Raw genomic sequence first — 13,194 nt, 5'->3', positions numbered from 1 at the left:
ATTCTGCCACTGTATAGCAGTACAGTACATGCTATACTGCAGTTTTATTTATGTCAGAATTGTGAGTAAGCGCAGTTTACTAAAGATCTTAGCTTTAATACCACAGATTGTATTCAAATGATAGATTAAATAGTAAAGCCAGCACTGAAAAGCCTCAGGAGGTGACTCTAGTGGAAAAACAAGTCAGGCTTTATAGAAGTAGGTGGGAAAAACAACTCTGGCTTCCCTGATGTTTGACCTCAGTAAACACTTTCCTAATTAGTTTATGTTTGCAATTGCTAGGCTCAGGTCTTATTAAATAAAAGATGATGCTTATTTGGTAAATTATGGTGTTTATCAGAGATAAAAAGAATAATCAGGCAGGATATGCTTTAGGGTGAGCCTGCTTTGTATGAGTGTAGTCTTAAATTTCCAGTTTTAAAACTGCGCGATTGTGACAGTGGAAGGCTTCAGGGCTTCAAAATGAGACTTCATGAACTTATGGCTATATCTACCACGTTCTATATACAGTGTATTATTAGTGTTGCATTTATTTAATTTTGAAATATTTTGTTGTAAAACAGTTATGTTGTCTGACAGCATATTGCAAGAAGATATTCACACATGTTCCAGTACCAAATTCATACTAATTACATTAAGTTCTTATCACAGTATTACATGTTGTTTGTTGCCTATTGAAAATGAACTTATTTGTCTTCTGCTAATAGCAGACAGTGTTTGCATCTGTCTTTGAATGAAACTCTAAAATTATGCCTTTTCTGTTACCAGTCTCTTACACTTATTCTATCTCGTCTCAGGTGTTCACTGAGAAGCCGTACCAACCAAAAATGATTTAGCTGTTTTCCATCTGTGGCCACTTCATCTAATTCCTTTGTGCAACTGATAAAAATAAAAAATATTTAGCTTGTACACAGCCTAAAGTGAGTCCTTAATATTGAATCAGTGCACACCTCCAGCTTAAAAATGATTATTAATGAAGCCAACAATTACTCATCCCAGTCTAATTGGTTATAGCTTTATTAAATGCAGGTTGGTGACGTGCTTCTCAACACAATTTTCTAGAGAGACTGTAACACAGTACATACCTGAACCCTGATGTGCTTCAAGTTGATACAAAGTAACATAAAACTGTACGGAACTAGGACTAACCTTTTTTTTCCCTACACGTATTATAAAGACAAAGCCTCAGCATCCTTATTAGCACCACAGCCTGTTGTCTGTTGCTTAGTAACCGATGTCAGCTTAGCTTCAGAGTGTTGGACGTTTCTGCATAATGTTCAGTTTGGTTTCATTGTTGTATGAGAATCTAGAGAGTGAAAGTATGGGAGAGAGGAGCGTTAGGCAGAGAGGTCAGGGGACAGATTGAGATTTGAATGTGAGCTGGAGGTGAAGCTGTTATAGCATGACGGCGCAGATATATTCTGCCAAGTCATGATTCTCGCCTCGCTCCATCCGTCTGGAACGCAGCTCACATCAAATCCTCTTCATTCATCACTGCTGCTGTGTGCTCAGTGCTGACAAACGTGTAAAGAAGTGAAGTGATGAGCATGATTAGAAATTCATTTTTGTGTGTTCAGAATTAAAATGGGAATTTTATTCAGTTAAATTGGGACTTTTGGAGTAGTCAGCATCCTCTCTGGTGAAACCTTTGGTAGTAATGTTATCTGTTGTTTTATTTTTTACCTGTCAAGCTCTTATTAAGTCTTCTTTGTCTCTTAATTTATTTTTCTTTACTCTGCTGTACAGTACCTCTGAAATGTTAAAGTAGTTTCAAGTTATCCATGCATGAAAAATCATCTTCTGTCAGGTACTGAATGAGATGCAGAGAAAAATGGCTTTAAAATGTGCCAATTTTGTGGTTTTGGTCACAGACAAGTTTTAGAGAATATCTACCCCATTTACAGCTGAGTGCTGTAGCGAGAATAACGCAGGATGTAAGTCACTGAGTCGTTTTCACAAATTTATCAATTAAGACTTTTTTTTCTCCCTCTTTCTTTTCGCAGACATTTCCAGAATATCATACTATGCCGGTGAGTACAATTTGAGTTGTTTTCAATATATGAAGGTATTATGTCTATTTTCTATCAACTAATGATAGGAATTAAAAAACTATTGAGTTTAGTTGAGTTTAGGAATCAATTCTGTGAAAGTTAAAAAAAAATTGTAATATCAAGGTATTGTCAAATTTCCTAGATGTGTATTTTTTTAAATACATACTCGTGTTCTATCAAAAAAAAGTAAAATCGTGGAGCCCTTTCTTTATTAACTTTCTAGCTTTTTATTTCACAAACTGGTGAGCAAATTAGTGTTTGTCGCCCTGCTCAGCTGTGATGTAGCATATGCTGCTGGAAAAACTATGACATGATTTGTAAATTACTCTAAACATCTTTTTCTGTTCTGTAGAAGATATTTTCATACTGGTGTATGTTGGTAAGGATTTACCATTATTTGGCTAAAATATATCAGCAGGCTTTATTTTAAACATTGTTTAAATCATGTAAAATGTTTAAAGCCAGTATAAACAATGCAGGCTAATATGTGAAGTATACAGTACATGAATGGTTATATCAGCTTTATTTTGAATATACTTTCCTTTTGCAACCTTTTTGTTGAATAAAAGTGGATATTGTACATAGTTTGGTTTAGAGCACTTGTACAGAGGTGCTGTTCTGCTTTTTCCTTTTTATTTTTAAATCAGATGTTATTTGATATTATCGCAGACTTAAACAAGGCCAGTGTTACTGAGAGCGGTTTGAAGTTGAGCGGAATCATTTTAAAGGTATAGATGAGACATTTTATAGCCCTTAGCACCAGTATCTCTCCATAGCTGTTGCTAGGTAACTGTTGATCCTACTGTATGTCTACAGGCAGGATGCTGAATATTCTGAGCTGAGAAAGACCAAAACAAAATTTACATTTCTTAACTCTGGGAGTTCTCTAATGCCAAAGTTGAAGTTGGCACAAACCTGTAATCACATGAAGCTTCCTCAGTTTGCTGGAAAACGACAACAATAAACCATCCAGCGTGCAGACTGGCAGAATGTAACCTTTGTGGCTGATAATGGCACAGGGTAAACTTCCTCTATAACACCTTCTGGACACAGTTTCTGTCCTGTAACAGTCAAATAGTTTTATGATGCAAAAAACATAAAACAGAAAGATCCCGAGTCATTTCTTTGCAGTAGCAGCATTACACTTTCTCCTCTCTGTTTGCACAGCATGTATCCAGAGCCAAGTTTTAGAAATGCACTCACCGGCCACTGCATTAGTTATGCACACATTGCTAGTGCTGGCTAGGACCTCCTTTCGCTTCCAGAATTGGCTTAATTTGTGTCATAGATTCAACAAGGTGCTGGAAACATTCCTCTGAGATTTTGGTTCATAATGGCGCAGTGGCTGCAGACATCTATGGTGTGAATATCCCATTCTAGTACATCTCAACGATACTCTATTGGGTTAAGATCTGGTGACTGTGGTGGCCAGTGAACTTCTGTTATGGAGAAATCAGTTTGAGATGATTTGAGCTTTGTGATGTCTTAATCTGAGGAAGCAGCCATCAGAAGATGGGTACACTGTGGTCATAAAGGGATGCACATGGTCAGCAGCAATTCTCAGGTCGGATGTGGTTTTTAAACATTGCTCAGTTGGTACGACAAACATTACTGTGCACCACAACCAGCAGCCTGAACCTGTGATACACGGCAGGATGGATGTCTGCTTTTATGCTGGGTACGCCAAATTTTGACCTAGCCGTCTGAATATTGCATCAAAAATAGAGGCTCGTCAGTTCAGACAATTCTTTTTCCATTATTCTGTTATTTAATTTGGTGAGCGAGAGTGAATTGTAGCTTCAGTTTCCTGTTCTTAGCTGATACGAGTGGCATTCGATGTGGGCTTCCTCTTCCATCCTGGTGCACAGTTTGAACTTCATAGCCTCTGTTGACATTACATTAATTAAGAGTCTTAATCAGGTATACCTAATAAAGTGGCGAATTTATTGTAATAATTTTATTTTCTGAATATTAAACACAAAAAGTTGCCTTTTTGATATATTTGCAGAATTAACTAACTAAAAATGTTTGTGCTATTCTATTTGGTTTACTTTTTTGTTCAATAAAAAAGTAAAGTAGACATCCTAGCATTTAAACACGTTTCCTGTGTGGCTGGGCATACTCGGTGAGTAATTGCTTGCAGCGCTTAGCCACTAGAAGCTTAGCTGTAAAGCGTTCACAACATCTTGTGCGTTGTCACATTAGAGGGATTGAATGTTGGAGTGCTTTGCTGCCAGTGAAGCTCGCAGGCTGCAGGAGCAGGTGAAATATGTGTGGAGAGGAGGAGAGCGTGGACAGAGGGCAGTGTAGACCTGCTGAGGGCTGCAGAGTCAAAAGGGGGAGGGATGGTGTAGAGAAATGTAGACAAACAAATGTCGTAAGTGGTAGGAGAGTGGAATGTGTGTTTTCAGTGGCTAATCACTAATCTTGGTAAAACCGTGGGTGTGTGTGTGACAGGTTTGTGTGTTCATATAATTGTTTATTAAAGTCACCGGGTCCTTTTTAGCATTCTGTCCAATCAGCGCACCTACTTTCCACTGCATCAAGTCTCATTTACAATGTTTATATCTATCTTTCTTCCTGCTTCTGTTCCGTGTGCCCCCCCCCCCCCCTTCTGCCTTACACACACGCACACCTCTGCAAACACACCAACATCCCCCTCCCCTCCATGGTTGTGCCTGTTAGCAATCCGAGCAGCTTTTTCGCAGCGTGGTCGCAGCAGCTTAAACCTAAAACACAGCAGAGGAGAAACACTTGGCTCACAGACGCGCACTCTCACTTTTTGCTGACACTCACATGCAGTCACTTTGATTTCATATTTCCTATGCATTTCGCTCTCTCTCGCTCTCTCAGACGCGCACACACACATATGGGAACTCTAATACACCCTTTTTGGCTTACACTCAGTCTGATCTTCATGCTTTTCGGTGCACTCATTTTGACTCCCTAAAGATTTTGCTGGATGAGCAGTCTGTGTGTGCGCGTGCGTGTGTTTGGGTGTATCTGTGTATGTCTGAGAGGTTGGAAGTTATGTTGTAACTGCTCTCGCTTCTTTTCCGCCGCCACAGAAGAAAGACTAAGCAACACGCCGCTGCCTGACTTCGAAATGGATTTACAGCATCAAACCTGCTCTTGCTAAATATTTTTCCCTTTTTTTTTTAGTCCTGCTTCCATCCTGCTCTTCTTTTTTTTTTCTTTTCTTCATTCACTTATGTCCCGCTCTAGCGTCAGATACCTGCTCTGACCTGGTTAACTCCTGCTGGCTCTGAGCATTGTGGGAAAGCTTTGGAGGACGTGAGGCTCAGCTTCTCCCTGAGGTTTCTCTGCTTCTCTTTCATCATTCCGCTCGCTTCATTTCTTCTCTTTTTTTCCCCATCTCAAAATGTTCTTTTCCACTCATCTTTAATTCTAACTGTATCTCATTTTTCTAATTTTTATTTCTTTCAGCTTTATGTCTTTGCTCTTTCTTTATCCCCCTTGCTTCAGTCACTCTTATTTTCCTCTCCCTCACTAGGCTCATTTTCTGTGCCCTACATTTTTGTGTCTTTTTCACTGATGCCTGTTTCTCTGGTCTCCTTGCTGTGATCTGCGTTGCCATCCCCTCTGGACAGCATTGTGGATTTACAGAACAGAACTGCTACCTTCCTTTGGAAAATGATCGCTTGATGTGATTTTATGGAGTCCTACGTATCCAGTGAGCGCTGTCACTTTTATTTTGTATCCTGGAAATTTGACGTGTAATGCCAAACCCCGGTGGCTGAAGATTTATAACTGCAGGAAAGAAACCTTTGAGTTTATTATCAAGGATTGATATATTGGATCACTAACTCCCTACCGATGACCTGAATTTGATATTTTGTGGGAATTTATTGGCCTACAAGATGGCCTAATAGGGAAGGAAATCATCAGTCATGAGAATCTTTTTCTGGAAGCTTCCAGTGAAGTGTCCTTGAGCAAATTACTGAATTATCTCTACCCTCAGAGGCTCAGTCTCCTTGGGGTGAAAGAGCTTCCTGACAGAGGATCGTTACATATTACGTTGCAAAATTTTCTGTGTGAAAGGACATGGCAAGAGTCAGACCGGCTGATTACTAAGACCAGGAATCCAAGTTGATGACTCCTGAAGTGGAGTAATGTTTCAAAAAGCTGTGGAGAAATGAGTTGCAGTCTTGTGATTGGAGCTTGGATTTTCTCACCAAATATTAGACATGAAATATTTATAAATTAGATTATTATGCACAAGAAGCCCTGATGGACCTCTGTGTCAGTATTATTTAAAAGCTATTGGATCTTCTCTATCAGCTGCACTTTTAGTCTAATGTAGTGACTGCTACAGCATAGACAGCAAGCCAGCCAGTGTTTTCTCTGTTTGATGTGTCGTCAGTACAAAAGATATTTGACACTCTTTATTTCCTCCTATTAGTTTATTTCCTTTACTGGCATTACTTTCAATTCTGGGATGCTAATTGATTTTTTTTTTTTTACTACGATATTTTTTTTTTTACAATCAATAAGCTTTTTACCAAAAAGACTCCAGTCACCAGCACAACAAATTCCCACTGTTTTTCACATCTTGTTGATTTTTTTTTTCAACGGGTGTCTTCAGATTTATCTACCTGGAATCTTTTTTTAAAATTGTTGCATAAAGCCCAATGAGGAATTGCCCCTAGTCATAGGCTCTATGCTGTTTTTAGGGCCCAGTAGTTTTGTCTGGGCCCCGTGGCCACACCTGGAATTGCTCCCCCTACAGTACAAATGGAGAGCAGCGGCTGCATCCCTCTCTGCTGGACCAAGGGGGGGTGCATTTATGCACAGCACCCCTTACCAAGTAGGTATTAAGAAGCATCAGTAGAGAAATTGGAGATGTATACTATGCATTGTCTAGTTAGTACTTTCTGCTGTTTATTTCACTTAATTCTCGCTCTTTATGACTATAACATTAAATCCATAATAATTGGTGATGCAGTATCTTGAAGGCAGTGCACTGTTCTTTCATTAGGTGCACATATGGTAAATGATTGTGTTTGCCAGTGGATATAGGTATCCTGAACAAGATGAATTGTACTTTTCATCACGCTGAGCTTTGGGTGTTTTCACAGTATGCTACAGGCATAATGATCTGTACTGTTTCTGTTTGCTGTCAGAATTTGTTACATGTCAGGTCCAGTTGCAACAATGGCTGAACTTAACTTAGTTAGTTGCCGACGCTGTCTAATAAGAGTGTATGTCAGTCCATGTTTACAGCACTTGAGTCAAACCTCGGTTGCTGTATTTGTACTTGCAAGACACAACAAGTTGCTCCTGATGCACTGATTGGAGTGTGAGTGTTAGATAGAAACAGATTAAAAAACGTGCTTATGTGAATGAGACATGTTGTATAAAGTGCTTTTAGTGTTAAAGTAGTATATATGGTTGCTTTTTTGTCAGTATTAAACTGTTGAAATATTTGCAACTAATGTTTAGCCTTCACATGTCTGCTCCTCAGTCTAATATAGATTATGCGTATCCTTTGAAGTAGCGAGAGAAATACGTGGAGAGGGGGGAAGCAGAGGAAATTGAAGATGAGAGGGAGGAAGGAGGAGAGGTGGTTCAATAGGACAGGAGGATCAAATGGACTTGTGAAGGCAGTGGCTAAAAGGTCTGTAAGTATGTGAGAAGAGAGAAGGGATGTGTTTAAGAGGATGAGAAGAAAAGAGCAGATGAAGAGTGAAAGCATGGGGAAAGAAGCTTTTGGGAGTTTTGATACATGAGAAATGGAAGTAAACGGAAAAAATTGTGACATTTTCAGAAAGATAGGCTTGATGTGAGAGATGTGAACAAGTGAGGAGGAAGAAAAGAGAAAGGCAATGGTACAGAGATGGCGATGGCAAGCCACTGCTGCCAAGCCTCTGCTTCCCCAGGGTTGTGCTAACCCCAGTAACCCAGATACCCGTTAGAAAAGGAGATAAACCATCCTCCAGCTGCTGCTGCTGTGGGACTGAGCTCAACTCCAGCCTTCTGTGGTTCAACAGGCTTACTGTCAGTCAGTGGAGCCCCACTGAGAGCGCGGGCAGTGGGTCTGGAAGCTCCCCGCACCCCTCCTGGCTGTCTACTTGGCCTAGTTGATTTGATTCATGTCTTCACGCTTGTGTGTGTGTGGGAGGGCTTGCATGTGGGAATTTAGTGCAATTGCACTGAGCAGAGATTGGTGGAAATGAGAGATGATGTCATTTACCTTATGTTGTGTAGGGCACCTATTTTAAAACAGTTATTAATTTGCATTTAGAGCCATACGTGTTATAAAGTGCCCTAATTGTCACTGAGTGAGTGTGTATGTATATACGTGTGTGTGTGTGTGCATGTGTGTGCTAATATAATTATTGTAACAATACATTATAGTATTTTTTCCAACCTATCGTGCATTATATACGTCTTCTCATACTAAATTTCCTACTTACATGTGATGTAAGAGTATGAGGATTATAAAGTGGCTGTATGTTTGCACTGAAATGAAGGTATGCTTACTTCTCTAACAGGATTTAGCAAAGCTGTATGTAGTATTTAGGTTATCGGTGCATGTAGGTGATTTTTGCTCCTGTGTTTTATGTGTTACGATGCTCGAATACTTAATATCTAATCTGACTACCGGCTGACCAAGTGAAAGCAGCAGACCGCAGACTTTGGTTTGTGATTCTGTAGCTAAAATGCTGCAGTTGCTTACATGTAAAAAGAATTCGCAGTCAAAATAATGCCCCCAATACATTTTTTAACATGTCCCTCTGAGACAAGGCATGAAAGCTGGAGCTAGTGCTGTTAAAACAACTGAAGATAATCTGGGCAGCTGCATCTGCAACTCTTTCTGCGCTCACAGTCTGTACAGGGGTTTGCACTAAGAGTGTTTTTAGTGTATATTTACCACAACTAAAAATACAAAAGACATTGCTTTGCTCACCCAGTTACACAATATCCAACCAAAGGGGAAAGAAAAAACCCCAGCAAACCATTCTAATGCGATTTCAGTCAGTGAACATGCACAGTAAACTAAACTGAGAAGATTCATATGCCAAAAGCATTTCATGAGCAATGTCAGCAAATGGTTTGTCATACCTGTACTTTAAAGTGCTGGGTTGATACTTTACAAGGAATGGTTCAGAAAGCCTGGAATTTTGAAGCATAAAGCAGAGCTGATTTGCATATATCGCCTTATGAAACTTGAAATTTCAGCTGCTGTCAGAGTAACAGTGGAGGGATTATAAATGTTCTTTGCTGCAAAAACTCACTAATATATTTATTATGTGCAACGAAATGTTTTACCTTTAACTTATCTCATCAAATAAATTCAGCAGTTATTGAAAAGAAGGTGGTATTATTAATGGGATTATTGAGGATTGTGACAGGCCATGTAATAATCCTAATACCAGAAGTAAAATTATAATTGGATGATGACAGTAAGAGGGGCATTTATAATCTAATCTACTAATCTACTTTATTCGTGCCTTGAGGATTTGTTGGTTGACCATTTCACACTGACCTATATGTATTACAAGGACACAATGAGCATTTTCGCTATTCAGAATATAACCTCGTACAGCATGATGTAATCTAGGTAGCATATCAGTTTTGGGACTTCTTTGGTCACTGAAAGGTTGATTTTAATACCACCAATATGGAAAGAATGTGTGCAAAAGAAAATACAGCAATCTTCTGAGCGAACAGAGGTTATCCTTGAGCAAATAAAGCCCCTATCATTGAAAAACGATTTTTAAAAAAACACAAATTTTAACACAAAAAAGCCAATTTTCTTTAGCTGTGGTAAACCCTGGATTCACAGTGAGGGAAGAATAAATGTTTCTATCCAGCTGCAGGTCAAACAGGTTAAGTGCTGAAACGTCTTGCATCTCCATCATTCAGTCTCCATAAGTCTGTCTCTGCTTCGGTTCTTATCGATAGGAAATAATCTGCCTGTGATCCAGCATCTGGTAGATGTTAATGATACAGATCACTTTCACATTTTGTCAAAGATTACACTTTAAATACTGGAAATGAGCCGTGAAGTAATTTTGATTCGCACCACTTGTGCCTAATTTGTTGATGACTGTGATTTCTGATAGCCAGAAATCACAGTCAGCTGAAGGCAGTCCTTGCAGTGGTGATGACTCGACAAAACCCTGCGGGGATGTCCAGGAAGTGAGAGTGTGACACAGGAAGCATCGGGGGGTGGGGGTGTCATGCACAAAAATACAGTCGAACGAGAAACAAATCGGCAACTAATAAAAAAGGATATTGGGTGAAAGAAGAGTGAGAGACAATAACTTGTTTACTTTTGTTTATTAGACAAGCCAGCATTTTTATTGTAGCCTGGTTTATTACTGTGTCTGCCTCCTTTTGATAATAAAGTTTATTATTGTGCTCATATTGTCATTTTGAATTTGGAAACGGGAAATCTGCATTGTGATATTCTGTGATTTATATATTGGTATCAGGGCAGCTATTGTTAACTTTGGATAAATCTATAGTTAAAATCCTTGAAAAACATCTTTTTTTTCTAATGTTTGTCATTAGAAATGGGACTTAAGGAAAAATGATGGTTACTGTCTGGATCGTGATCGTGTAGAATGAGCTGTCAATGCTGAGATATTGAAACTCAATTTGGTGCACCACTACTTGAGAAATCTTCTGTAAAATGAGCCAAAGCCATTTTTAGCTGGCACCAGTTTTTCCAGAACCGTTTAATTATCCTCATACAGCTTTTAGATTTTAAGAAACACCACAATAGAGACGGCAGCTTAGCATAGACTCCATCCATGCTATGCTGCAGGTGGGACTGAATGACCAAGCCACTTGCAGTCAGTCAGTCTAAAAGCTGTCCGCCTGGTTGATTTAGCAGTTGTCCTCTATAGCTGCCTAATTTCCCCCTGGTTGAGAATTTTTTAGTAGAAATGTTTATGTGAAGAACTGTGACTTCATTAGCTCCAACTCTAAATCCAAATTCCAAAGTTTCCTTTTCATTTAATGTGTGCAGTGCTTTCTTCATTCATATGATAACCAACTTCATTTTAAATCAGAATACCAGTTCATTTGAGTACCGGGTCCTTACTGTGTTGCTGTCTTCTTTTCAGAATATGATGGCCAGTTAGCCCTAGCAGGAGCATCCGAGTCAGGCATGGCATCGTCTTCCTACTTGGAACCCAACATCAACCACCCGTCTGCGGGTGGTTGCGGGGTTAAATCCCGGTCTGGAATGCCTGGTGTACCCAGCACCAGTGGCTCTGCTGGAGGTCTAGAGAGACCCCCGGGCTCCATGGACCGCGTTCTTAAGATCTTCCATTACTTTGAGACAAACAGCGAACCATGTACATGGGCTAGCAATATCAGGCACGGAGATGCTACAGACGTCAGGGTAACATGCACACGTTTCTTACCTGCATAGTTCGGTATTGTTGTTATTTCCCTGATTTTCGCTTTTCTTTTTCTTCATCAAACCATTTGTTTCCACAGGGTGTAATCCAGAAGATAGCAGAGATCCACAAACTGCGCTGTGTTGCCTCTTTAGGTCTCCGCCTGACCCACTTGCGCTCGGACGCTCTCCATTGGTTACACCCTGATTTAGGTGTGTCTCATGTGAGGGAGAAATATGAAAAACAGCACCCGCAAGAAGAGTGGAGGTAAAACTATGAGATTCTGTGTTTTGTGCTTAGCTCCCACTGCTCATTCGGACTATTCTAACTTTTTTTTTTTTAACAAATACTATAGAGTAAAATTTAAATATACATAAGCAAGAGCCATTTTATTAATTTTATTTATTTTTGGCCTTTATTCAATAGAGACAGTGTAGATAGACAGGAAAGCAGGGAGGGAGAGAGAGGGCAAGACAAAGTGCAGCAGGTCGGACTCAAACCCAGCCCTACTGCTTTGCAGCCACACAGCATATGGTCACCTGCCCACCCACTGAGGATGGTGCTCCATGGTGGATCAATATCTAACAGTGCTTTTCTTCAGTCATCTTTCCATGAACACCACTGGTTGAAATGGAGCTTCAAACCATGACAGAGCTTTAAACATGTTTCACTGGTTGGCTGTAAACAGTCACTGTCATACCTCTCTCCTCATCTCATCTGTACACACTGACAACAAATTTGGATTCATCACTTCATATGATAATTGCCGCTGATTTTCAGTTGAGATGTGTCAAGTCTTTCGTTTCTTAAGGAAATGCTTTTAGATATTGTTCATTTGCTTCTTTTGGCATTCACTTTTCCCGTTTCCTCAAAATTTTTTAAGGGCAAACTGCACACCGTGCTAAGATATTCAGAGTTTGTTAACAACGTAACTGCTTGAATCCGCTCCAGTTTCTATTCAGCAGCTCTGCTCAGAGCAGTGTGATGACACATTTCTAAGTTAACCCAAGCATGTTTTTTTTCTGCATAACGTTTAGTATTTATCTATCCATATTGTACAGCCTGTACAGTGACTCCAATATACCTGTGATTGACCAGTAATGTCAGTCTTGCATGAGGATATATTGATCAATGGATACCTAAAGTAGCACCAGTACTCACTTGTGGTTGAAAGTATCTCTGTTGTTTAAGCTTGTCTATAAATATGCATAGGTTTAATAAGTAGCTACCTTCCTTCTTTAATGTTGTGATAATGTCAGAAACCAAAGTAAAATGACACCACCTCGTCTCTGACGGGAGTTATTGCAATAAACAGCTGCAACTGACTGCTGCAAACACATGGGCTCCAATAAATCACTTAATGGTAAACTAGGCACTGCACCTTAAAATCACTATTTAAACTACTTATACAAGCAGTAAAAAAAGGAAAAACTTAACTTAAATTGGGCTGTTAAAGGTGAATTTGTTGCATGCAGTGAGGATATGTTTTTGGCACTCGTGGTTTCCTAGTATTATATTAAAATGAATAAAGTTTTATTCTTCTCATTTATTTGATGCACCTGCCTAACATTTTGGTCTCTGTGTCGCTGCTTATTTGAGGACATCTCTGTCCAATTATAGCCTGGATTCAAACTATGCTGGTGCTGGGTGGATGATGTAGATATTGTTACTAACTCTCCTTAAGACTCAGTCCTTTGTCCTGCTGTGATGTGTTACACCCACTCATTAAATTTAAATGAATTCAACAAGAACGAGTTGTTCACACT

At 39.5% G+C, this 13,194-nt stretch overlaps 1 protein-coding gene across 14 annotated transcripts in view; it reads left to right on the top strand.

Moving 5' to 3' along the window:
* LOC309716781 (focal adhesion kinase 1-like) overlaps positions 1-13,194 on the top strand; it is a 64,939-nt gene that overhangs the window by 8,751 nt on the left and 42,994 nt on the right. For 13 of the 14 annotated variants that reach the window (XM_082550815.1, XM_082550808.1, XM_082550810.1 and 10 more), the window contains exons 2-4: positions 2,004-2,030; positions 11,150-11,430; positions 11,529-11,695. In XM_082550815.1, the coding sequence (XP_082406941.1) occupies positions 11,194-11,430; positions 11,529-11,695 (404 nt within the window). In that variant the 5' untranslated portion in view covers positions 2,004-2,030; positions 11,150-11,193. The remainder of the gene's footprint in view (positions 1-2,003; positions 2,031-11,149; positions 11,431-11,528; positions 11,696-13,194) is intronic. The other variant, XM_082550803.1, reaches the window with a different exon arrangement.

The sequence above is a fragment of the Aulonocara stuartgranti genome, assembly GCF_965226115.1.
Source record: "Aulonocara stuartgranti genome assembly, chromosome: 11".
Lineage (NCBI taxonomy): Eukaryota > Metazoa > Chordata > Actinopteri > Cichliformes > Cichlidae > Aulonocara > Aulonocara stuartgranti.
This window is presented reverse-complemented; position numbering and strand designations above follow the sequence as displayed.